This window comes from Chiloscyllium punctatum, chromosome 8 (genome assembly GCF_047496795.1).
Source record: "Chiloscyllium punctatum isolate Juve2018m chromosome 8, sChiPun1.3, whole genome shotgun sequence".
Classification (NCBI taxonomy): Eukaryota; Metazoa; Chordata; class Chondrichthyes; order Orectolobiformes; family Hemiscylliidae; genus Chiloscyllium; species Chiloscyllium punctatum.
The window spans coordinates 106,233,102-106,259,906 of record NC_092746.1 but is presented as its reverse complement, the minus strand read 5'-3'; the positions used below and the strand labels follow the sequence as shown (position 1 = coordinate 106,259,906).

Sequence of the window (26,805 nt, the reverse complement as noted above, 5' to 3'; positions counted from 1 at the left end):
TACTAACAAATTTTGATTTTGGCTTGAAGTTTTAAGTTTCATTAACTACTATACTGAAAGTATAGCATTTATTCTTTGCCTTCATTCTCCATTTACTAGATTACCTTCCTGCCTGGTGCTGCTTGGATCTACATTTGTCTCTTGCTTTTGTACTCAGTTCTATTACTGGGCTTTTTTTTTAAAGAAAGTGGCACTCCCAAAGTCTTGCATGTTGCATTTAGTCAAGGTGGAGGTATATTGCTCAGCTGTTAAGTGGTCAGTTTTTTCTTCAAGCTGTTGCTTCCAATTTGGGTGAATGTCTTAAATGTATCCATTCATATGAATAATAGGTAATGTAATATTTGAATATTTCTACCTGTTTCAGCCACGGTTTTAGCACTACCAGAAGACTAAATTATCCAGTGTTTGAACTGTAATTAGAAACAATATCTCCATTATGCACTTAATTCTTCATAACCTGAGTTAACATAGAATTCCAGCTTTATTTGCTAGAAACAATGACCTGAAGGTGGATAAATCACCTGGACCAGATGGACTCCACTCCAGAGTTCTAAGGGAGATAGCTGACAAGATAGATCACCACTAAAGCCTTCACTTTCATGGAGGGTCCCATAGGACTAGAAAATGACTAATGTGACACCCTATTTAAAAAGGGAGCAGAGCAAAAGATGGAAAATTACTGACCAATTAGCGAAACCTTGGTCGTGGGTATGATCTTGGAATTCATGGTGAAGGATGAGATTTGAGTACAGGGAAGTATATAGCGAAAGGAGTAAAGCCAGCATGGTTTCATCAATGGAAGGTCATGCTGAAAAAAAAAATTCAAAGAATTCTTTTGAGGAAAAAATGAGCAGGTTACACCAAGGAGAGCCAATGGATTCTATCTACCTGGACTTCAAGAAGGCCTTTGACAAGGTGTCGCACAGAGGGCTGGGTAAGGTAAGGCCCCATGGTGTAAGAAGCAAGGTGGTAGCATGGGTTGAAGATTGGTTGTCTGGCAGAAAGCAGAGTGGGGATAAAGGGTCTTTCTCAGGATGGCAGCTGGTGACAAGCGGTGTTCCACAAGGCTGTGTTAGACCACAACTTTTCACTTTACCTATCTTTGTATCATCTGCAAACTTAGCCAGAATGCCCTCCGTTCCTTCATTGAAATTGTTAGAGGGACAGGTAGCACTGAGGAGGCAAGGTGACTGCAGGAGGATTTGGACAGGTTAGGAGAATGGGTCAAAGTGTGAGGTTGTCTTTTGGTAGGAAGATTAAAGGCATGGACTGTTTTCTAAATGGGTAGAAAGTTCTGAAATGTAAAGTCTTAGGAGTTCTAGTCCAGGATTCTATAATGTAAATTTGCAGGTTGAGTCAGTAGTTAGGAAGGCAAATGCAATGATGGCATTTATTTTGAGGACTTGAATATAAAAGCAGCAATGTACTTCTGAGGCTTTGTAAGACTCTGGTGAGACCACATTTGGAGTATTGTGTGCAGTTTTGTGCTCCATATCTTGGGAAGGGTGTACTGGCTCTGGAGTGTGTTCAGCAAAGTTCATGAGAATGGTGCCAAGAATGAAAAGCTTAACATAAATGGAACGTTTGAGGACTCTGGGTATATACATGAGAGTTTAGAAGGATGAGGGAAGATCTAATTGAAACATACAGAATACTGAATGGTCTGGACAGAGTAAATGTTGGGAAGATGTTTCTATTGGTAGGAGAGATTAGGACTCTAGAGCCTAGTCTTAGAATAAAGGGAAGACCTTTTAGAACTGAGATGAGGAGAAACTACTTCAGCCAGAAAGTGGTGAATCTATGGAATTTGTTGCCACAGAAGGCTGTGGAGGCCAGGTCATTGAGTATATTTCAGATTAAAGTAGGTTCTTGAGTATCACTGGTTACGGAGAGAAAGTGAGAGAATGGAGTTGAGAAACATCAGCCATGATTGAATGGTAGAGCAGACTAGATGGGCTGACTGGCTTAACTTCTGCTTCATTGTCTTATTTTGTTTGAACCTAAATCCTTTTTAAGCACTATAATCGATCCTCATCCTCTGTATTGTGGTAGTGATTCATAGCTCCACTTTGCCCAAATAACCACCTTGCAAGTACAGGCAGTCCAAGGCTGAGATTTGTCTTTTTTTTTCTCTCCAAGGCTGCTACTTTAATTAGTCTCCATTACTGCCTGGCTGAAATAGATTAGAAATTTATTCTAGGATGTTGGACCAAAGAATTGTTCTGATACTTAATTCCTGATGTACCAAAGGCAAACTGCTATTGTTTCTTATTTTACCCCAATTTTCTCAAAATACCAATCGCCTAACTTTTCTTACTGTTTGAATATATCAGAGTCAGTGACATTATAATTCATCATTCTGGAGACCGTATCATCATTTTAACTTGTTCGAACTTCACATTTTCAAAGTTTTAAAACTGTGTACCAGAGTACTGTTTTTATTGGCTGAAATTGCGTGCTGATGTTTCTGTGGCATGTTGAGTTTGTAATTCTACTGAATTACAATAAGCTGGGCTGTCTGGCAATGAAGTATGTATTCTTGGTCACTGTTTTGGGGTAAAACCATGACGTTATTCTTGTTAGGATATCCTAATTAAAGGTTGCTATGGGAGTAGCAAATGCATGTTGCACTGTACAAGCTACTTTGGTTGCTGTAAGTATAACAATTTTTAACCATCCCTTGAAATCTACTTGGACAACTTCGTAGAGCAATCTGAAATTTATAATTCCTCAGTGCGTTCTGAAATCTTTTGTAACAATGCTGGCAAAATGGCTGCATGGCTGGGAAATCTGATTTAGGATGTAAAATTTGCATGTAATTGGTTTCTTTGAACAATCATTAAATGAATAAAGTTACACACAAATGGTACCATTGGCTGAGAGAGGTACAATTCTGGATTAGTGGTGCTGGAAGAGCACAGCAGTTCAGGCAGCATCCAAGTAGCTTCGAAATCGACGTTTCGGGCAAAAGCCCTTCATCAGGAATAAAGGCAGTGAGCCTGAAGTGTGAAGAGATAAGCTAGAGGAGGGTGGGGGTGGGGAGAAAGTAGCACAGAGTACAATGGGTGAGTGGGGGAGGGGATGAAGGTGATAGGTCAGGGAGGAAAGGGTGGAGTGGATAGGTGGAAAAGGAGATAGGCAGGTAGGACAAGTCCGGGCAAGTCAAGAGGACAGTTACTGAGCTGGAAGTTTAGAACTAGGGTGAGGTGGGGGAAGGGGAAATGAGGAAACTGTTGAAGTCCACATTGATGCCTTGGGGTTGAAGTGTTCCGAGGCGGAAGATGAGGCGTTCGGTGGTGAGGGAGCGGCGGTGAAGGAGGCCCACGACCTCCATGTCCTCGGCAGAGTGGGAGGGGGAGTTGAAATGTTGGGCCACGGGGCAGTGTCGTTGATTGGTGCGGGTGTCCCGGAGATGTTCCCTAAAGCGCTCTGCTAGGAGGCGCCCAGTCTCCCCAATGTAGAGGAGACCGCATCGGGAGCAACGGATACAATAAATGATATTAGTGGATGTGCAAGTAAAACTTTGATGGATGTGGAAGGCTCCTTTAGGGCCTTGGATAGAGGTGAGGGCGCAGGTTTTACAAAACTGTTAAACAGATGCGGTCTAACAAGCAAAGTTATAAATTGATGGTTGTATTTTTCAAAGATATCGCAAGCTGGCACTGAAGTGGCACCCTGATAAGAATCCTGATAACAAGGACGAGGCAGAGTCTAAATTTAAACAACTTGCAGAAGCTTATGAAGTTCTTTCTGATGGTAAGCATTATTGGATGTGAATATTTGATCTGAGTGCATAGTTCTGACAGTTGTGAATTGTGTTGTCAATTTTCTGGTACATTTAAAGGCACAAGATCAAATTGCAAAAACCCAGAGAATGGGTTTCTGTTGGATGGAGATTGGCTTGGTGGTGTTGTATGTTGCCCTCTTCAATTAAGTTGACCTCTTTTATCACTTTTGAAAATTATATTAAACTAGCTAAAATTTACCACGTTAAAATTTGAGATTCCTAATATCAGACATTCTTAGTGTAGACATATTTGCAGGCCTTCAATTTGTGGCTTCAATTTTCTACGTTGCAACAGAAATGTTCTGCAACAAGCAGCCAACAACCCTTGTCCACCATCATAAATGCTCAAATATAAACAGGTACAGCAAATGCGTACAAAAGCAAACTGAATGATGCATATTGCTAGGGGAGACAGTATAAAAGTTGAAACTTCTTTGCTCCAGTTGTATATGATCTTTAGAACATAGAAAAATACAGTGCAGTACAGGCCCTTTGGCCCTCGATGTTGCGCCGATCCAAGCCCACCTAACCTACACTAGCCCACTATCCTCCATATGCCTATCCAATGCCTGTTTAAATGCCCATAAAGAGGGAGAGTCCACCACTGCTAGTAGTAGCAGTGAGATTGCATTTGAAGTTTCACCTTTTTGTTCTACTAAAGATAATTACTTTAGAAGATCTTGTGAAGGTTCACCTGACTACTGCCACAAGGGGGTTCCCTTGTGAGAAAATATTGTGGGTTTGGGCCTATACAATTGGGTCCAGAAGAATGAAGTGATTTTATTAAGTGTAAATCATGAACTTGGCAAGGTTTGTTCTGAGTGTATTGTCCTACCTGGCCCCTCCCCTATCCCTGTTGACCTGCATTTACTACAGCTAATCCACCTGTCCTCCACATTCCTGCACACTATATTCAATGTAGCATGGCTGTTCTAAGTAACCCATACATCCCTGGCCTGTGGAAGGAAGCCAGAGCACCCAGTAGCAACCCAAGTAGAGAAACTCTGCACAGTTACCTGAGACTGGAATTAAACCCAGGTCCCTGTCACAGGCAGTAGTACTAGCCACCATGCCACCCTGTGAATATGTGATTCATAATTTACATGCATATATTCTAATATATGCATAGATGATAATTGCATATGTGTAATGAGACTGAGTGAAAATGCAGTTTAAATGTGGGTGTTGCTAGTTTGGCCAGCATTTAGTGGAGTAGAGATTGCCGGCATTGATGTCTGGAGTTAAATGCCCAAACCAGGAAAGGACCAGGTTTTCTTCCTCAAATGACAGAACCAGTTGGGTTTTTATGCCATCTGATAGTAGTTACCTGGCTACCATAATGCTAGCTTTTTGTTTCAGATGGCAGTCTGACAGGTGGACTTTAAACTCCTATCCCCAGACTATTAACCTGGAACTCCGGGTTTAATAAAGCTACCAGTGCACCATCACCTCCACTCTAATTCCTACCTTGTTTTGTAGATGACAGATAGGCGTTGGCAGATCTGAAAGGAGTCTGTAATTCCCAAGCTGTGACCTAGTCTAAGCTATGTTACAGATGTGGGAGATTCAGTGATGGTAAAACCATTGAAGTTTGGGGGAGATGGCTAATTCTTTTGATAGTTGTTTGACACTTGTGATGTGGATGTTACATGTGCATTGCTTAAATAAAACTCATTAGGTAATTCACAGAAATATTAATATAGAGGAAAAACTACATTGTGACCACTTATTGGCAGGAAGCTTCTGAGGATTATCATAAAGGATGCAACAGTTGCTTGTCACTTAGCTGGCCAAGTCTGTTTCCCAAGTCATGTTGCATGTTAGAATGAATAGCTTTAATATTGGATGTGTGATGAAGAGTAGCGAGTACTAATTATCTGCCAGTCTGCCCACACCTGATTTTGAGGATGGAGTAATCAGTGAAGTAGTTGGAGATGGTTCAAACTTGGATTGTAAATCTCACGAACTGCAGTGATTTCCTACAATTGAGTTAATTTGCCTTCAACACCCCAACCATTTTCCTTGGGTATAACTCCAAAACCAGCAGTGATCTTGGACTGCTTCTCGTTAACTTCAAAATTAAGACTCCTTAATGCCACAGAGGTTTATTTTCTTTGTCAGTGTTTGGACAAAGGCTGTAAGTAGTAACTCTTGAATGAGTAAGTGCTGCTTTAATAATTAGTCTCTACTGCTTTGAGTAGACTTTTCGGTTGGTATTTCGTGTGATCAGATGTTTTTGGAACAGGTAGGCTTGGAGCGTGCTAGTTTTGGACTCATTGTCTCAGCTGTAGTACTGACCTATTGTCAGGGCCTTAGAGTCCTGACAACATCTAGTGCTTTCAGCCATTTTCTTGCTGTTGCATGGAATGAATAGAATTGGATTACATTTGACACTTGGGATGCAAAGCACCTTGGGAGGTTAAGACAAATCATCCAATTGGTACCTACCTGAGGATGGTTGCTTATACTTCAGCCTTTTCTTGGTGTGATGTCTTGGGTGTCCCCCACTGTTGTAAATAGGGATATTTATGGAACTGCTTCCTCTTGTTTAATTGTCCAGCAGCCTGAAGGAGGGCTTATGCTTGAAATGTCGATTTTCCTGCTCCTTTGATACTGCCTGACCTGTTGCGCTTTTCCAGCAACACATTTTTCAGTATTCATGACTGGATAAGGCAAAACTGTTGAACCTTCACTTGACCCATTGATTGTGGGATTGTTTAGCACTGTCAACTAAATTTAAGCTTGGCTCCACAGCAGAAAGGGCTTAACGTTCTGTGCTTGAGTTTTTTAAAGTAAACCGATCAGCTTTTATAAAATTATATATTTACCCAATGAAGCTGACCTGCGGTTCCACTGAGTCATTTCTAAATCTGAGTTTAGAGAACTGTTTGGCTTGTAATAGCAGCTTTTTCACTAATGTGCTATCCAGTGTTTAGATATGAAGAACATATTATCTAAAGCAATTACAGTTTACAGCTAAAATAATTTGCAGTGTTTTACAGCCCTGATACTAATTATCTTCTGAATGACCTTTTCCAACACAGCTTCAAAACGCAATATCTATGACCGATATGGGAAAGAAGGCTTGACTAATGCTGGTGGAGGTAAGTAAACAGCCTGAATTTTAAGGTTCAAAATGAGATCAAATTAATACTGTTGTCATTTGATTGAACCTTGCTGCTAAGATACTTGTGATTTAGAGTGCTGTAATTATTTTGAAGCTCATCTGGAAAACTTTAGTTTGGTTATTTTAAATGTAGTGTTACAGTCTGTTTGAGGGGTGAACCTCTGCATTAGTCACAAAATTTGAACTTTGAAATGAAGTTGATTTTTACCAGTTTTGTATCACACTGTACATAGCTTAGTAATCAGAGGTCATCCAGGCTCCTTTAGAATAATTTTAAAAATCAGTTCTTGCAAGCAAACCTTAAGCCAAAGTGTACATTTACAAACTATATGCAAATATATATCTATAACTGCCTCTTAAAGTAATGCACCTCAATTGTTCAATGTTATTGCAGTATTTTGACCAAACAATTAAATTCAGATGAAGAATTTCTTGCAAATGGCCCAATTGTTGATCTGTGGCGATCATGTGGTTGGCATTTAGGTATTTTCCTGGATTATTCCTAGACAGCTGAATTTGCTGCTGTGGAGATTGATGTTAGTTTTTTGGGCATCCTGCACATTCATGAAGTTTTCCTGTGGGTTTGATGTGTATTGAGATGGATTTGAGTGCAAAGCTTGTTTCTGTCAAGTTCAGATTCTTCACTTATTACACAGTGGGTCACATAGCATCTCTGAAAATAGTGCACACTGATTCCAGTTGAGCAGCTTGTGTTGCAAATCCATCACTTCCCTCCTGCAGTCAGTCATCTTTGCCTTCCAAAGAGTCCATGGTATGTCGAGAAAACTGCTATTCCAAACTGATATTTCAGATACCATCATAACCACAGTCTAACCTGCACCTGAAAGTGATTTTTTTAAATTGCTGTGACTTTGTAATGTTTCCTTTTTTCATTTCGCCCAAGTTGGCTTTTTTCCACAACCCACAAAAGTAAATTGTCCAGAGTAATTTTAAAATTCTCTTCACTTATTCCACTGTACGATTTAATGGGCGCCATAAAGTTTTCAGCTGTGATCATTTATTATGATATTGTACACTGTATTTAAAGGACTTGAGTAAACTGTTAAAAACCAAATTGCTTTAAGGTAATTCTTCAGTTTGGAATATATCAAAGGAAGCCAACTTCTCCTCCCCATGATTCTACCATTGGTTAGCATTTGCAGATTACGTTGCAATTTGAAGCACTTTCAAGCAATGGTCAGAATTGAGACTGATCTGTCAACTAATAAGAGCAACCTGCTTAAAGAAAGTTGCTTCCAATTCTGACTACTTGACTGGTGTTAACTCTAAATTCTTTTAAACCATTTTCTGCACTTTTATCCGTAATTAGTTTAATGTGTTCTTCACTCCCATTCTAGGATGAAATGCAAGCAAAATTGAATTGCATTTCTCTTCCCACTCAAATTATTTAATATTCTAATAACCAATGTTGACAATTCATTGAGTTTGAGTCCAAGTTTCTCTGCTCATGATATAGTGCATTGAATCTTAATTGCCAAACTCCTTCAAACCATATTTGAAAGGAAATTCATTTAGTATGATTTGATATTCACTGAAATTCTTAAGCATCAAAAGTTTAATTTAAAACTGGAAGATGTTTGAAATTGAAATCCAAACTCTGGAACAACTGGTGTTTTAATGTAAATAATTTATCACAACTTTTGTGCCATATCCCATTAGGTGGTCAATTTGGAGAAGGCTTCGACTTTGGCTTCACGTTTCGTAATCCTGAAGATGTTTTCAGGGAGTTCTTTGGAGGCAGGGATCCTTTTGCTGACTTCTTCAGTAAGTCATTTTATTGCTGAATATTTTAAAATGTGGGTATCCTTTATAAATGTTACTGAGAATAAAGAGCAATGGATAGAATAGCACAAGTTCCCCATTTCTAGCTTCACAGAAACTAGGAATAGGACACCTTTGCCATTCTATCCTTTGCTGTCAGACTGAAACTGGGTGTCTTGGTGCAGTATGAGCATTCCATTGTCTTGGTTAATTGGTCAACTTTTTACTGTATTGGTCCCATACAGTACTATCCATTATTTTTTGTACCCACCTTTTTTATTTTACCATGTAATGGTAAAATTGTGGAAATAATCTGATGCCCATCTAACCTACACAGTTGCATTATTATCCATATGTATGTCCAATGCCCTTAACTTCGGCAAGTGTACTGCTGTTGCAAGCAGACCCTACTACTGAGTAAAGAAACTACCCCTAATATCTGTCCTTAATCTATCACCCCTCAATTTAAACCTATGTCCCCTCACGTTAGCCTTTGCCATCCGAGGAAAAGGCTTTCACTGTCCACACTATCGAACCCTCTAATTACCTTTATACATCTCAATTAAGTCACCTCTCAACCGCCAACAAAAATCATCTCCGTTCCCTCAGCCTTTCCTTGTACAACATTTCTTCCATACCTGGCAACATCCTTGTAAATCTCTGAACACTTCCCAAAGCTTTCACATCCTTCCTATAATGTGGTGACTAGAACTGCATGCAATACTCCAAGTGCGGCCTCACCAGTGTTTTGTACAGCTGAAGCACGACCTTGTGGCTCCGAAACTCAATCCGCCCTATCATTAACACCAATGCACCATAGGCCTCCTTAACAACCCTATCAACCTGGGTGGCAACTTTTGAGGGATTTATGCACTGAGACACTCGTCTCTCTGTTCATCTACACTGCCAAGACTTTTACCATTAGCCCAGTACTCTGCATTCTTGTTACTACTTCTGAAGTGACTACCTCCCACTTTTCCACATTAAACTCCATTTCCCACTTCTCTGCCCAGCTGTGCATCTTATCCCGCTGTAACCTGCAACATTCTTTGGCAGTATCTGCAACTGTGCCTACCATAGTGTCTTCCACAAATTTACAAACCCATCCTTCTATGCCCGCAACCAGATCACTTACAAAAATAACAAAAAGCAGTGGCCCCAAAACAGATGCTCATGTCACCACTGGGTAACTGAACTCCAGGATGAACATTTCCCATCAACTCGATTGTCTTTCAGCTAGCCAATTTCTGATCCAAACTGTTAAATCAACTTAAATCCCAGAACTCCTTATTTTGTGCAATAGCCTACCGTGTGGAACCTTAACAAATGCTTTACCTAAGTCCATATACACCACATCAACCGACTTACCTTTATCCACCTGTTTTGTCACCTTCTTGAAGAACTGTATAAGGTCAGTGGGGCACGACTTAACCTTCACACAACCATGTTGACTATCCCTAATCAAATTATTCCTTTCCAGATGATAAATCCTATGTCTTCGAATCCTTTCCCAACACCTTACCCGCAGCCGAAGTAAGGCTCACTGGCCTATAATTACCAGGGTTATCCCAACTCTCCTTCTTAAACAAGGGAACAACATTCGCTATCCTTCAGTCTTCTGGCACCACTACTGTTGGCAATGATGACATAAAGATTGAAGCCAGAGGCTCTGCAATATCCTCCCTGGCCTCCAAGACATCTCAGAATAAATCCCATCTGGTCCCAGGGTCTTATCTATTTTCAGATCTTCCAAAATTGCTATAACCAGCTTTGTCAACTTCAATCACATCTAATTTTGTAGCCTGTAACTCCATATTGTCACTAACATTGCCCTTTTCCAATGTGAATACTGACGAAAAGTATTTAAGTGCTTCCCCTATGTCCTTATATTCCAGACACCGTGTTCCAGTACAATCTTTGACCCTAATCTAACTCTAAACATTCTTTTATTCCTGATATACCTATAGAAGGCCTTAGGGTTTTCCTTGATCCTATCCACCAACAATGTCTCTTGTCCCCTTCTGGCTGTTCTTCGCTCTCTCTAGATCTTTTCTGGCTAACGTATAGCTCTCCAGTCCTCTAATTGAGCCATCACACCTCATCCTCACAAGCTGCCTTCCTCTTGTCAAGAGCTTCAACTTCTTTAGTCAACCATGGCTCTCCCTCTCTACAACTACCTCCCCACAGTAGCTGTTTCTTGAATGAGCTCCATGTTTCGAGAGTCCATTCCCTACAATTTCTTTCACCATCCTATGCATCCTAAATCTTGTCTAATTGCATAATTGCCTTTCCCTCAGTTATACCTCTTTCCTTGCGGTATATACCTATCCCTGCCCATTGCTATTGTGAACATAACCAACTTATGTTCACTATCGCTAAAGTGCTCACCTACCTCCAAATCTAACACCTGCCCGGGTTCATTCCCCAGGACTAAATCCAATATGACATCACCTCTTGTGAGCCTGTCTACATACTGTTGTGGTTCTGTCCGCCGAGCTGGGAATTTGTCTTGCAAACGTTTCGTCCCCTGTCTAGGTGACAGGAGGCTCCCAAGCACTGAGGATGTCACCTAGACGGGACGAAACGTTTGCAAGACAAATTCCCAGCTTGGCGGACAGAACCACAACAACGAGCACCCGAGCTACAAATCTTCTACCAAACTTTGAACTGTCTACACACTATCAGAAAACCCCACACGTTAAAACCTGACCCATCTAAACTACAACATCCCCAATATTGACTGGGAATATAATAAAGTACCCCATAACAACTACCCTGTTACACTCGCTCCTATTGAGAATCCTCTTCGCTATACTTTCCTCTACATTCCTGGAACAATTCGAAGGCATATAGAAAACTCCCAACAGGCTGACCTCCTTTCCTATTTCTAACCTCAGCCCAAAACTACCTCAGAACGTTTGAGGGCTCATCCCCAATGCTGCTGTGATACTATCCTGGATTAATGATGCCACCCCGCCCACCATCTATTACTGCTAAAACATCTAAATCCCAGAATCTGCAACAACCATTCCTGTCCACCCTCTAGCCATGTCTGAAATGGCCACAACATTGAAATCCAAAGTAACAACCCATGCTGCAAGTTCACCCACCTTATTCCATATTCTCCTGGCATTGACGTATACACATTTCAAACCAACCTCCTGATTGCCGGTGCCCCCTTGTGACCTTGTTAACCTATCCCTGACCTCACTACCCTCAACTTTCTGTACACTGGAACTACAAATCAGGTTCCCATCCCCCTGCTGCATTAGTTTAAATCTTCCTGAAGAGCATCAGCAAACATTAAACCCCCCACCCCTGTTCAGATGAAGGCCATTCTTTTTAAAGAGGTCCCATCTTCCCCAGAAAGAGCTCCAATTATCCAAGAAACCAAAACCCACCATCCCTGCAGCCATTTGTTCAGCTCTGCTGTATCCCTGTTCCTTGCTTCACCTAACACGTGGCATAGGCAACAAACCAGAGATAACTGCTTGTTCTAGCTCAAAGTTTCCACCCTAGCTCCCTGAATTTCTGCCTTAGATCCCCACCTATGACCCGCCTAAGCCACACCTTTCTTTGGATTGCGGAAGAAAACAGGAACACTCTGACATGGGATGGTAAGTGCAAACTCCACACAGACCATCGCCTGAGGCTGGAATCAAACCTTGGTCCCTAGTGCTGAGAGGCAGCATATTAACCACTGTGCTACCCCTACATTTTTGGGAGCTATGACTTGCCCCTAGATCTCTCTATATATCAGTGCTCCTAAGGATCCTGCCATTTACTGTATACTTCCTCTTGCACTTGACTACTTAACCTGCATTGCCTCACTTGTCCAGATTAAACTTTGCCAGTTCTCTGCCCAATTTAACAACTGACAGTCTTTTGACAACCTTTATCACTGTCCACAATTCTGGCAATTTTTGTCATCTGCATACTCACTAACCAGGCCACCTACATTTTCATGCAAATGAATTTTATGCATATTTCAAATGAGGTCTCAGCACTGATCCTTGCGGATTACCACTGGTAGCAGGCCTCTAGTCATAATAGAACTGCAAATACCCTCTGCCTTTTATGACCTAAGTTTATTTTGTATCCAGTTTGTCGACTTTCCATGAATTCCTTGTGCCTTATGACCATTGGGAGGAGTTTAGAGGGGAGCAGTTGTGCTTTAAGAAGTGGGGACCGATGGAATTTCAAACACATTTGTAAAAATTTAAGCAAGTAAAAAAATTCTTGAAACAATGTTAGAACAAAGAACAGCCAGTGTTGTTTGTTGAAGGGTAATGGGGATAATCCAGGAAACAAGCTGGTGAGCCTTACCAGTCATGGGGAAATTATTGGAGAACATTCTTAATTTAATTGCATTTGGAAAATAATGGATTCATTAGGGATGGTCAACATGGCTCGGTCTTGTCTTAAACTTGATGGTGTTTTTTTTCTCTTGAGGAAATGATCAGATGATTGAGGGTCAGGCAGTGGACATTGTCTACATGGACTTTAGTGAAAGATTTAACAAGGTCCTTCATAGTATGCTGATCCAGATTATAATTATGGTTCCCAAAATATTCTCCCATTGAAACTTTGATCACCTGGAAGGCTCATTCTCCACTATAAGGTCCCCTTCCCTAGTTGACCTAGCTACATATTGTTTCAAGAAACTGTGGTAGTCTTTAATTTCTCTGCTTGCAAAATTTCAAGAAATGTTTGCAGTTCCATCTGTCCCCATTTGATCTTGAAGCACAACTGTGACCCTTTACACTGAGACTCGCGTGCTTCAGCTTCAGCTAAGAGCTCTGCATTGCCAACAGATGTAAATTATCTTTATGCCATAAGCTAACATGTTGCAATGATTTCCTAAACTTTGCTACCATTCTTGAGTAAAATTGAGTTGAACCTTTTGTGGCTGCACATGGTTTAGACTGTCAAAGCTCTGTTTGCTGTTGAGTAATGCAAAAGTGATTTGCCTTTAATCAGTCTTTTCTGCACAGAGAATAGTTGTGGGACACAAGTGAATTTTTTTTTGTTATTAGTGGTTCCTGTCTCAGATGGAGCACCACAAGGGAATCTAGCCGATCTCTGCAATAGGATAAACTTTTTGATTGAGACAATTTCAATATTTGCAGGAATGTAAACCCTTGCCAGAATTGCCCCCCATAAGGTCTGTTGGTAGCAACTAAAACCTGCAAGTTGTTTGTGTCCTTTTGAGTTATGTTGCAGAGTCATTGTGCTGTTACTTATTGTATCATGCCAAGTGTATAGATCATATCTCCCAGATGACAAAGTGCATTCTGCAAGAAGTGTGAAGTTTTGTTGTTTAAGTGCAAATGGCTAGTTGAATTAAACATGGCCAAATAACATGAGAAAATGTTAAACCTGAAAACTGATTTTAGACCAGAGCTGCAGGTTAGCTTGGTTGACAGCTGGTTGCAATGCATTATGATAACAAACAGCATGGGCTCAGTTTCCATGCTGGCTGAAGCTACCATGGAGGACCCTCCTTTTCAACCTGCAGTATGATGACCCTTGGACTAAACTACCCTAGCTGTCTATGCCGAATGAGGGCAGCCTATGGCCCAGTAGAATGTGGTGACTTTACTGTTCCCTTGTTAACCCTTGTTGATTGCAGGCCAGTTGGATCTGGTTTGGCAAAGATTGATATACTTTGAGCAAAACCTTTCCTGCTGACAGCCCCACTTCTAGCAATTACTTTTTTTAGTCTTTTGTTTTTATTTGGCTGCCTCCAAGCTACTTGATTGGCAGTCTTTGGTTGTTGAAGTGTATGGTAACATGTTCTGACAGTTGTCAGCATTTTTCTGCAGTGAATTTAAACAATGTATTTTGACATTTACAAGAGCTTTTAACGTGAACGGCGTTTTGACTGGATTTGTAATTAGTTGACTTCAGTTCATCTGAAGAGTGATGAAGTGTCTTTAACATCTTGCTACAGGATTATTGGCAAACGTGAGAGTTGAAGTTTATTGGGTGTAGGTGGAAATGTGTAGATAAGGCCACAGTCAGATTTGCCCTGATGCTATTGAATAACCCATGGTGTAGCTGTGATATTCTAACAAATTTCTTTCACATTCATATGATTGTTTCTATATTTGGGTAATGTTAATTAAGACATCTAGTGAGATGTGTAACATACAGCACAAACAGGTCGTTTGGTTCAACTATAGAAATTTTCTACTTTATCTTGTTAGTGGGAAATTGGCAAAATTTGGAAGGCTCAGTAATATTGTCCCACTTCCTATTGGCATCCTCTTGTCTCCTCTGCGCCCTTCTCCCAAACAAAATCTGTTTGCTAACTTTTGATAATCTCCAAGCTCTCTGCAAGGTCTGTTTTGAGGATAATTGAAAGCTAAAATTATCGATGTCTCTGCATCAAATAATGCAGATCACATTCAAACTTTTGCACGTATTCTCCTGAGCTATTCTTAGATTGCAAGTGGAAGAAATTAATTCTATAGTTCACAAGTCCCACTTGAAATTAAATTTTCATCTGATTTTTGTTTCTTTAACTCGAATGACCAGATACTGCCCCCACTGAACTATTGCTAGCATCTAATTGTCAATATCAAAGGTGTTGTATATGCTGGATGATCACATTTTTGTTCTATTGCTCATCTATTTTTGTCAAGCCACTTGCAGCAACATTTCTCCTAATTATTATATGTGGATCCTTCCATTTGGTCTTTGACTCCATTTGCCTCATTTGAAGGAACTAGTTTGGCTTCAGTAGCAATTGTCTGAATTGGAAGGTTGTGAATTCAAGCTCTAATCTTGTATTTGGACATGGATTCTATGTACAGTACAAAATGGGGGGAGTTGTGCATTGTCAGAATCTATCATGGAGACACTTTAAACCAAGAGGGCTTGCCCACTGTGGAAGATGTTCAGCTGGCATTATTTGCTCAACAAACAAGTAAAATATTAATGGTTCCATCTTGATTGTAGGATTTTTGTGTGCACTGCTTTATTTACTGTTACTGTATACTTCCAAGAACTTCAATGGCTGTGAAGCAATGTGGTGCAAAATTGTAAGTTTTTGTTAATGCACCTTTCACATGATGATGATCCAAAAGTATGTGGAGTCAGTGCCCAGATCTACCTTCATGCTTCCTCACGTTCTTCCATTCACTCTGTATTGTCAATGTGCTTGGGCGAGTTCTACATTGAGTTTGTTTCCTCAAGTTAAATATTGTGGGCAATAAAAAAAATGTTAGATAACCTGAAGGTGGGAATGTGTCTAGAGCATGCCCTAAATCTTTACACTATATAGTTATGTAAATGTGCTTTACTTTATATTGGCTGAATATGTTAAATGTTAATATTTGTTACAGGCTTGATATTTCATGTTCTATTTTGAGGAGCTAAGTCTTTTTCTGGGATTATTTTGAATTTATTTTATAATTTTGGTTAAAAACTGCTTTCTGCGTATTTTGAAGACTTTCAAAGCTTAAATTCAAAAACAATCAAATCTTCTCATAGTATAAACTTTGGAGGGAGATAAACTCAAAATAATCAGACTTTGAAAAGATTGCTAAACCTGAGGGTAGTGCAGCTGATGTGGTTTAGTTGAGCTCCATTAAGGTATTTGACAAGGTCCCACATGGAAGACTGGTCCAAAAGGTAAGAGCCAATGGGATCCAACACAAAAGGTGATGGAGGGTTGTCTTTGTGATTGGAAATCTCTTACTAGCCATGTACCATAAGGATCAGTGGGACTCTTGCTGGCTGTTATGTACATTAATGACTTGGGTGTGAATGTAGATGTTGTAATTAGTAAGTTTGCAGATGATATGGAAATTGGTGTTGATAGTGAGGAGGGTGGACGCAGCTATATTCTGATCAGTTAGTAAGTTGGGTAGAGCAGTGGTAGTTGGAATTTTTAATCCTGGTAAGTATGAGGTGATATGTTTTGGGAGGTCTAATAAGAGAAGGATACACACATTGTATGGTAGGTCCCTATGAAGTACTGAGGAACAAAGGGACAATGTGAACAAGTCTACAGATCCTTGAAGCTGTCATAGGTAGACAGTAGTGGACAAGGCATATGGGATGCTTGTCTTCTTTAGCTGGGATGTGAAATATAGGAGTGAGAAGTCTTATTGTGACTTAAGAGCTTGGGTTAGGCCCCAGGTGGGATACAAATGTGCAGTTCTGGTGCCACACTCTGGAAAAGATTGCTTTTGAGAGATGCAGTGGAGATTTGCCTGGGAGGGGAAATCTGTTACAGGAAGAGATTTGGATTAACTGGATTTCCTTACCCCAGAGTAAAGGAGACTGAGGGCATATAAAAATGACGCTCAGTGCATATGGGGAATCTTTTCCCTATGGCAGGCATGCCTAAGATGGAAGCGCATGAGTTTAAGGTAGGTAGTAAGTGGTTTAGAGGAGATCTGAGGAAAATTTCACCTTTTTAAGTTGATTGGGATGTGCTGCCTGAGGGGTTGGTGGAGGCAGGTACACTACATGTAAGAAGCATCTGGATAAGCATTTAAGATGCATTGTTGTCTGTGGGCCTAGCGCATGGAAACGGGGTTAATTTACTTCAGTGTTTGTGGGTTGGCATGGACATGGTGGACTAAAATGTCTGTTTCTCTCCTGTATAACTCTGACTCTGATTTAATTTGCTATTTTTGGAACAGTGGATGATCCCTTCGATGACTTCTTTGGAAATCGACGAGGTAGGCGAGGGGTTGAAAGAAGCAGGGGTGGTGGAGGATCTTTCTTTTCTTCCTTTGGGGGATTTCCTGCATTTGATTCTGGTAAGTAATCACCATTTAATAAGTATATGGTAGAATATAAATTTCTTTATAATATGAACAAGTTGCAGCAAAGTTGTTAAAACCAAAATATATCGAACTGTTCTCGTGCTTAAGACTACTGACTTTTAACATGAAAGCCCCATCTTATTTTAAAATGTGAAGCACTGCAGTCCTGGAAATTTGAAATAAAAATTCCTGAGCTAGCTGCCATCAAACAATGATGGAGAAACTGTTTTTCGCTACTGAGATGTTGCCAGACCAAAGTTTGAAGTCTGAGACTGTTCAGTTATACTAATCTATCAAATTTGATAGTTCTCAATATTTTGTTCAAGAATGGAAATTCTACTGGTTTAGTAGGGTTATTGACTGCTAAACCAAATTTAGTCGATCAAAAGTAATTGAACTCTTGGTCATTTTACTGTTGTCATCTCATTGTTTTGGGCTAGGTAGTTCAGTTGGTGCCCTCTTTAAAATTAACCTGTAGAGGTTCCTGTTTGGAGAACCAACAGTGAAAGTAATTTTTTTTGGATTTAGGACAAACTGCACAATTTATACCTCTCCTAGTTTTGAAAGAAATACTTTTGCTTTCCACCAAAAGCTGAATTAAAGTATATTAATCTACTGCATAGTATGTGATTTGTGCAAACACTTGAGGATATTTTAGTACAGAAATAATTGAGATTCTTAATTTGTATTAACTTAAAATTACATGTTTTTGTTTTCAGTATGTTAATGGCTTGATTATCGAGCCATTTCAGCTTTACATGTTTAAATGACTGGCTCAATTGGATTTATTTTCTTGGATCAGAATTTGCAAGCGTTTGTATCCAAACAATTTCTTGATTTTTGACATTCTATTGAGTAAAACGAATGTCACTGTTTCCCTTTGTCAGAAAAATAGTTCTGTACAATTGCTGGTCTTGATGAAAGCAACCACAGCCTTGATGTTCATCAAGGATATGCTCTGAAGTAGATTAGCAAAGAGATCTGTGTCCTTGTACATAATCCCTGAAAGTTGTCACTTATTTGAAGACATGTATTGTTTGAAACTAATTGAACTGTCTTGTGACTCTGTTTTTAATTTGATCCAATTTTTGCCTTTGAAACAAATTCCCTTGTAGTTTTTTGATAAGATCCAGTTTATTTGAAAATGAAAGTGTTTGAGTTTTTGAGGAGGTAGTGCATGCTGTCAGAGGTGAACTGATAGATGTACTGTGGTTGAATTTCTAGAAGGTATTTGACGGTGCAATATTTCACACTGGAAAAAGACAGTTGTCGAGGAGAATATTGAGATACAGGCCACTAGACTAGATGGGATTGAGGCTCGCAAGGAGGTGGTGTTAACAATTGTAGAAAGTGTGAAAATAGGTAGGTTTCCTGGGCTAAATGGGATTTATCCTTGGATTCTCTGGGAAGCCAGAGGGGAGATTGCTGAGCCTTTGATCTTTGTCGTCATTGTCTGCAGGAATAGTGCCAGAAGATTGTTCAAGAAGGAGTAGAGACAACCCTGGTAATTATAGACCAGGTGAGCCTGCCTTCAGTTGTGGGTAAAGTGGATAAAGTGTTAGGATTATAAATCCCCTCTCATCCTCTAGAAAGGAATAAGTTGATAGTCAACTCCATTTTGTGAAGGTTAGGTCATGCTTCACAAACCTTAGAGTTCGTTTGAGAAGGTGACCAAACAGGTGGATGAGGGTAAAGCAGTTGCTGTGGTGTATATGGATTTCAGGTAAGGCGTTTAAGGTTCCTGATGGTAGACTATTGCAGAAAATATGGAGGTGTGGGATTGAGTGTTTTGACGGTTTGGATCAGAAGTTGGCTAGCTGAAAGAAGAAGATGGTGGTTATTGAGAAATGTTCATCCTGGAGTTCACTTACTAGTGATGTACTGCAAGGATCTCTTTTAGGAACCATTGTTTGTCATTTTTAAATATATAAATGACCTGGATGAGGGTGTAGAAGGATGTGTTCGTAAATTTGCAGATGACCGTAAGCCTGATGGAGTTGTGGATAGTGCTGAAGGATGTTGTAGAGGGGCATAGATAAGCTGCAGAGCTGGGCCGAGAGGTAACAAATGGAGTTTAATGTGTGAAGTGAGGTGTTTCACTTTTTGGAAGAAGCAACAGGAATACAGAGTACTGGGCTAATGATAAGATTCTGGGTAATGTAGATGAGCAAAGAGATCTGTGTCCTTGTACATAATTCCTGAAAGTTGCCACCCAGGTTGATAGGGTTGTTAAGGCGGCGTACGGTGTGTTAGTTTTTAATTGGTAGAGGGATTGAGTTTAGGAGCCTTGAGGCCATGTTACAGCTGTGCAAAACTGTGGCTGGGCTTGAGTATTGTGTACAGTTCTGGTTACTGCATTATAGGAAGGACGTGGAAGCTTTGGCAAAGATTAGGAGATTTGCTATGATGTTGCCTGGTATGGAGAGAAGGCCTTGAGGAAAGGCTGAGGGACTTGAGGCTGTTTTTTGTTAGGGAGAAGAAGGTTGACCGGTGACTTAATTGAGACATAAGATAATCAGGATTATAGGTTGGACAGTGAAAGCTCTTTTTCTCTGGCTTGCACAAGGGGACATATCTATCACCCCTCAGTTTGAAGCTATAGGACAGATGTCCGAGGTAGTTTCTTTATTCAGTAGTGGCATGGAGTGTCCTGCCTGCAACAGTAGTAAACTCACCAACTTTAAGGGTATTTAAATAGTCATTGGATAAACATATGGATGAAAATGGAATTGTGTAGGTTAGATGGGCTTCACATTGACTTCACAGGTTGGTGCAAGATAGAGGGCCGAAGGACCTGTACTATGCTGTAATGTTCTATATTCTAATATTGGGATTTATTGTGAAATTTAAAAGCCCATGATGTATTTGGTGCCATATTGGCATGGGAGTAAGCTTGGCTAGCAGGAAAGGTCTAAATAGTCTGCCAACTTGGCAGGATTAACAAATGGTGTAGAGATTGGTGCTGAGACCTTAACTGTGTGATAAGTTTCTATGAATGTGACTTGGATGAAAGGACACAATATAGTTGTGAAGTATTCTGAAACAGTTAGGCAATTAAGTTGTAAAGATGTGAGACACTAGAGATTTGGATAGCCTAAGAAAGTGAACAGCGATCTGGCAGATGAAGTATTATGTGGGAAAATGTGGTTGACAACTTTGACAGCAAAAATAATAAAGCCTCAAGGCTCCGAAACCCCTCCCTCTGCCATTTTAAACAGATTAGACCAACATTAAGAGTTGAGTGTCTTCAAAAGCCATTTCCTGAAAAGGTGATTGAAAGAGTCATTAGACATGTACAGCACAGAAACAGACCCTTCCACCCAACTCATCCATGCTGACCAGATGTCCTGACCCAATCTCGTCCCACCTGCCAGCACCCAACCCATATCCCTTCAAACCCTTTCCTATTCATACACCCATCCAGATGCCTTTTAAATGTTGCAATTGTACTTAGCCTCCACCACTTCCTTTGGCAGCTCATTCCATACATGCACCACCCCCTGCTTGAAAACGTTGCCCCTTATGTCTTTTTTATATCTTTCCTTTAGTTCTGTACTCTCCCACCCAGGGAAGAGACTTTATCTATTTATTCTCTCCATGCTGCTCATGATTTTACAAACCTCTATAAGGTCACCCCTCGGCCTCTGATGCTCCAGGGAATACACCCCCAACCTATTTAGCCTGTCCCTATAGCTGAAATCCTTCAACCTTGGCAACATCCTTGTAAAGCTTTTCTGAAACCTTTCAAATTTCACAACATCCTTCTGATGGGAAGGAGGCAAGAATTGCACGCAATGTTCCAAAAGTGGCCCAACCAATGTCTTCTACAACCTCAACATAACCTCCCAACTCCTGTACTCTTACTCTTTCCAATAAAGGAAAGCATACAAAACGCCACCTTCACGATCCTATCTACCTGCAACTTCACTTTTGAAGAGCTATGAACCTGTACTCCAAGGTCTGTTAAGCATCACATCCCTAGGACCTTACTATTGTGTGTAAGACTTGCTAAGACCAGCTCTTCTTCTAAAATGCAGCACCTTGCATTTATCTAAATAAAACTCAATCTGCCACTTCTCAGCCTGTTTGCCCATCTGATCAAGATCCCGCTGTAATCCGAGGTGACCTTATTTGCCGTCCACCACACCTCCAATTTTGGTGTCATCTGCAAGCTTACTAACTATACCTCTTGTGCTCACATCCAAATCATTTATATAAAATGACGAAAAGTAGTGCACCCAGCACCAATCCTTGTGGCACTCTGCTGGTCACAGGCTTCCAGTCTGAAAAATAACCTTCCATCACCCTCTCTTCTACTTTTTGTGCCAGTTCTGTATCCAAATGGCTAGTTCTCCCTGTATTCATGAGATCTAATTTTGCTTACCAGTCTCCCATGAGAAAATCTAGTTGTGCTTTACTGAAGTCCATGTAGATTACATCCACTTCTCTGCCCTACTCATTCCTCTTTGTTACTTCAAAAAACTCAATCCAGTTTGAGACATGATTTCCCATGCACAAAGCCATGTTGATTATATCTCATCTGTCCTTGCCTTTCCAAATACATGTACATCCTGTCTCTCAGGATTTCCTCCAACAACTTGCCTACCACTGATGTTAGGCTCACTGGTCTGTAGTTCCCTTGCTTGACTGTATCACCCTTGTTAAACAGTGGCACCACATTAGCCAACCTTCAGTCTTCCAGCATCTCACCTGACTATCAATGATACGAATATCTCAGCAAAGGACTCAGCGATCACTTTCCTAGCTTCCCATAAATTTCTAGGGTACACCTACCACGTCCTGGGGATTTATCCACTTATGTTTCAAGGCATCCAGCACTTCCTCCTCTATAATACAGATATTTTTCTAGATGTCACCATCTATTTCCCTACATTTTATACCTTCCAAATCTTTTTCCACAGGAAACACTGATGCACAGTACTTGTTTAGTATTTCCCCATCTATTGTGCTTCCACACAAAGGTTGCCTTGCTGATATTTGAGGGGCCCCAATTCTCTCCCTAGTTACCTGAATATTTTTAAGGCAGTGGTGCATTGATCTATAAGGTGGTGAAAGGTTATTGGTAGTAAAAGATTATTAGTGGTTGGCAGAAATGGACATTGAGGTTAGTCAGATCAGCCCTGATCTTATTGAATGGTGGAACAGGCTCAAGGGAATGAATCCCCTACACTTGGTCCGTGTTTATACAATTATGCAAGTTCAAATCCCATTTGTGGAACAAAAAGCCAAATAATGGTGACCATGTAATCACCATTTGATTTTTGTAAAATCTATCTGGTTTACTAAGTGCTTAGTTACCATCCTTGCCTGATCTGACCTACAAGTGACTGCAGAGCCAAAGCAATGTGGTTCACTCTATTATCTTCTGGGCAATTGAGGATGAAAGATAAACATTGGACTAGCCAGTGATTGTGTCATGCTATGAATGTATTGAAAAAAAGCTGTGGTCACCATGTTGTTCTAGTGGTCTCTCCTGTGTTGAAAATCAACAGTCACGTGACTGAGTTACTATCAACCTTTTAAAATATTGTATTGTTTCTGTCTGCAAAAAGGGCTGAATATCTTTCTTGAATAAGTATGACTTGTTTGCATTTTCAATGTGGATTTGAGTTGAATTTTCTATTGGGTGAACCTGGTAGATAATGACAAAACCTGCATGAAATGCAATTTTTATTATGCTTATTTTAAAAATTATATAAACATCTTTTCTGCAGGTTTTACTTCATTCAGTTCATTTGGTAATCTTGGAACAGCATCATTCTCATCCTCTTCGTTTGGAGGTGGTGGAATGGGTAACTTTCGATCTGTATCAACATCTACCAAGTTTGTTAATGGCAGGAAAATCACCACTAAGAGGTATTTCAGAAATTAATTTTAAGATTCACAATTGACTTTTCTGTCAACTAGCTAAATACAGCTACTGAACTTGGTTTTTGATTAACAAACTTATGAAAGCTATTGTGAACTTGTTGCTTTTTATGCCCAAAGTCAAAGCTGAAGTTGAGTTGCTAGCCTTTTATCAGGTGAAGCAAACTTTGCATGAACTCTTATACTCCATAAATCAGCAAACATTTTCTCAAATATTATGAACTTTGCTATATTATTCTGTTCAATTACCATAGTTTTAAAATTTATTTGCCTCCATGTCAAATTGTTCAATCGAATGGCCTCATGAAATATTGACAGTTAATATAATTTCAAGTCAATTTCTCATTCAATACTGCAATCTAACAATGTCGGTTGCTGAGGGTGCGAGTGAGAAGGCTCTCTGGTAAGTTTTATTTAAGGCAAAGTTGTATTATTTGTAATTTATACTATAAATAAAGTATAACAGTGACATGTATATCCCCTGCATTACATTCCTATTGCTTTGTTTTTATACCGATAATGTGCACCTCTTGATTATCTAGAATATTTGATCACCTGACCTTGTTCCATAAATGCCAGTTAATAAAGTTTGCTGTAATTAGAATAATTCTATCACTTCTTGTTAATATCCTATTTTGAAAAAGTCAAAGTTGTGGTTTTCTCTTTCAGGTAGAGTCATAGAGATGTACAGCACAGAAACAGACCCTTCGGTCCATCCCGTCCATGCTGGCGAGATATCCCAACCCAATTTAGTCCCACCTGCCAGCACCTGGCCTATATCCCTCCAAACCCTTCCTATTCATATACCCATCCAAATGCCTCTTAAATATTGCAATTGTACCAGCCTCTGGCAGCTCATTCCATACATGTACCACCCTCTGCATGAAAAAGTTGCCCTGTAGGTCTCTTTTTATATCTTTCCCCTCTCACCCTTTGCCCTCTAGTTCTGGGCTCCCTGACCCCAGGGAAAAGGCTTCGTCTATTTATCCTATCCATGCCCCTCATAATTTTGTAAACCTCCTAAGGTCACCCCTCAGCCTTCACTCCAGGGAAAACAGCCCCAGCCTGTTCAGCCTCTCTCTCTAGCTCAAATTCTCCAACCCCAGCAACATCCTTGAAAGGGTTCAGAAAAGATTTACAAGTTTCACAGCATCTTTCCAATAGGAAGGAGACCAGAATTGCACGCAATATTCCAACAGTGGTCTAACCAATGTCCTGTACAGCTGCACACTTTAATGTATCTATATATTTCAAATGCAATTTTGTGGCTTAACCAAATATAATCTTTCTAAATTTCAGGATTGTAGAAAATGGCCAAGAAAGAGTGGAAGTAGAGGAAGATGGTCAATTAAAATCTTTAACAATAAATGGTAAGGAGCAGCTACTACGATTGGATAACAAGTAAATATTCCCTCATATTTAAGAAATGAAAATGGATGAGCATTCATGGGTGAAAAGATTTGAGTATCCTGGAAGGAACTTTGCATTATGCGTTACGTTGTTTAAGTCAAATTAGTTTTGCTGCTTGTTATGGCACCAGTAATCTAATGATGTTTATGCCATACTTGGAGTTTACTTTGACGGGACCACAGATTAGGACCATCTGGTATTGATTTGAGTTTTTGTATTATGAGTTTATTGATGCACTTTCCTGTGTAACCATTTCCATTGACCATTTATTTACCTTTTTGAACCTAGAGCAATTCCACTCTAATCCAAATTTTTCTAGTTAAATAAATGCAAATTAGCTTTAACTTACAGGAGGATTTGAAGTGTTAAAATTTTTCTAACTCTTTTGTACTTGCTAGTAAATATAATTAAGACTATTTAATAATATAGTTTGCATTTCTTTTTGCTTGAAATTGCATCTTTTTGTGGTTAGTTTTGCATGTATGCCACTTCGGTGATATTTTGGGAACTGTTTGTCTTTATGCTGTTTATAACCTGATCACTCCACGTAACATGATGCTGGCAGAATTAAACATTCATTGTTAACAAATGACATGAAAAGAAATGTTTGTGGCACAACCATTAAAAGGGCATGGAAAAATATATTGCGTCTGTGGTGTTTTGAAGTTTGTTTGCAATTGTGCACACTTTCCTTTGTAGCAGTCTTACTAGCATTAAATGCTTGCTTATCACCTTAATGCGATGGAAAACTTGATTGCCATGCTGAATATATTTCCTGTTTTCTTAAATTACACAAGTCCAAAATTAGACTCTCGTTTCTCCAAAGACTCAGGCTTTCACTTCGGTCAGACATTCATTAGAATGGAGAAATGTACCTTGTATTTTCATTCAATCATTCAATGTTAAACTATCCTACTAAGTTTAATGTGAAGTGAGCATAATTCTTGATGACTTTCCATGGGAAATATTTACATAATTTTAAAAGCAAGAATCCAAATATATCTGGGGTAGTTAATTTTCATGTAATTTGTATATGGCCAATATTAATCAAAGAATTCTTATCATTTGAATGCTAAGATTACCAATTTTGAGACCAGATTTAAGTGTGCACTTGGGTCTTGTGCTCCAAGGTGTCATATTTCTGTTGAGTCACTATTTTTATAACTATGGCTAATATAGATTCAGTGCTTCTCGACAGTGCAAATATAGCAGCAAAAAAGGCCCAAGTGGTCCATAAAGTCTCTTCCTTTCAGTCATGTTGCAACTATGCAATGTTACCTTCAATACATTTTCCTAAACAGTAATAAAGCAAGCTGTTTTTGGAAGGGTTGGTGTCTACAGTGTGGGGAGAGATGTTTTCAAAATGTCTGAAGACAAATATTACATTTAGCAAATTAATATTACTGGCCTACATTACCCAGTAATCTAGCTATCTTTTTGTAACCTTTTGAAAAGTCAGGCAAATTGCCACAGGAGAAATATCAGTGTGGTAACACTGCATCCACTAAATTACTAACTTATTCCACTTGACAGTTCTCAAGTGTAAAATATCTTGATGTCTAAGTTTGTTTAGTTTTGAATATCTTTTTTTAACCTTGAGCTAATTCTAATTGATCTCGTTCAACCATCTTAGGTAATTATTTATCAAATACATTAACAGGTTTCCCAGAATTTTGCTGTTCTACTTTAGAAATAGTATGCCAGTTGATCTTTCAAGTCTGTTCAGGAATGGTTAAAAGTGCAGCTCAGCCAAACTCTCTCTGTTCACTCAGTTCTGTAAGCCTTAAGCTTACCAAACAAAAATCTCAATTTCCAGTTGGCTAACCATAGCATGGTCTCTGATGATTAACAACTTGGTTGGAAGTGGATTTTAAGACCTGTTTTACAGAAGGACAGTAGAATAAAGATGTAGGGTGGTTATTTCAGAATTTATAGTGGAGTGACCAAAGTTTGGATGCTAAAGGCCAGAATTAAAGGAGCGCATTTTGGAAGATTGTGGATCTGTAGGAGATTAATTACTGGGATGG

General features: G+C 39.6%; 1 protein-coding gene across 6 annotated transcripts in view; it reads left to right on the top strand.

The window, feature by feature from the left end:
* Positions 1-26,805, top strand: part of dnajb6b (DnaJ heat shock protein family (Hsp40) member B6b) — a 150,833-nt gene that overhangs the window by 28,857 nt on the left and 95,171 nt on the right. For 5 of the 6 annotated variants that reach the window (XM_072576207.1, XM_072576209.1, XM_072576208.1 and 2 more), the window contains 6 exons: positions 3,647-3,756; positions 6,832-6,891; positions 8,595-8,699; positions 17,354-17,473; positions 23,215-23,356; positions 24,668-24,738. In XM_072576207.1, the coding sequence (XP_072432308.1) occupies positions 3,647-3,756; positions 6,832-6,891; positions 8,595-8,699; positions 17,354-17,473; positions 23,215-23,356; positions 24,668-24,738 (608 nt within the window). Of the gene's footprint in view, positions 1-3,646; positions 3,757-6,831; positions 6,892-8,594; positions 8,700-17,353; positions 17,474-23,214; positions 23,357-24,667; positions 25,421-26,805 lie in introns of those variants that run through there. The other variant, XM_072576211.1, reaches the window with a different exon arrangement.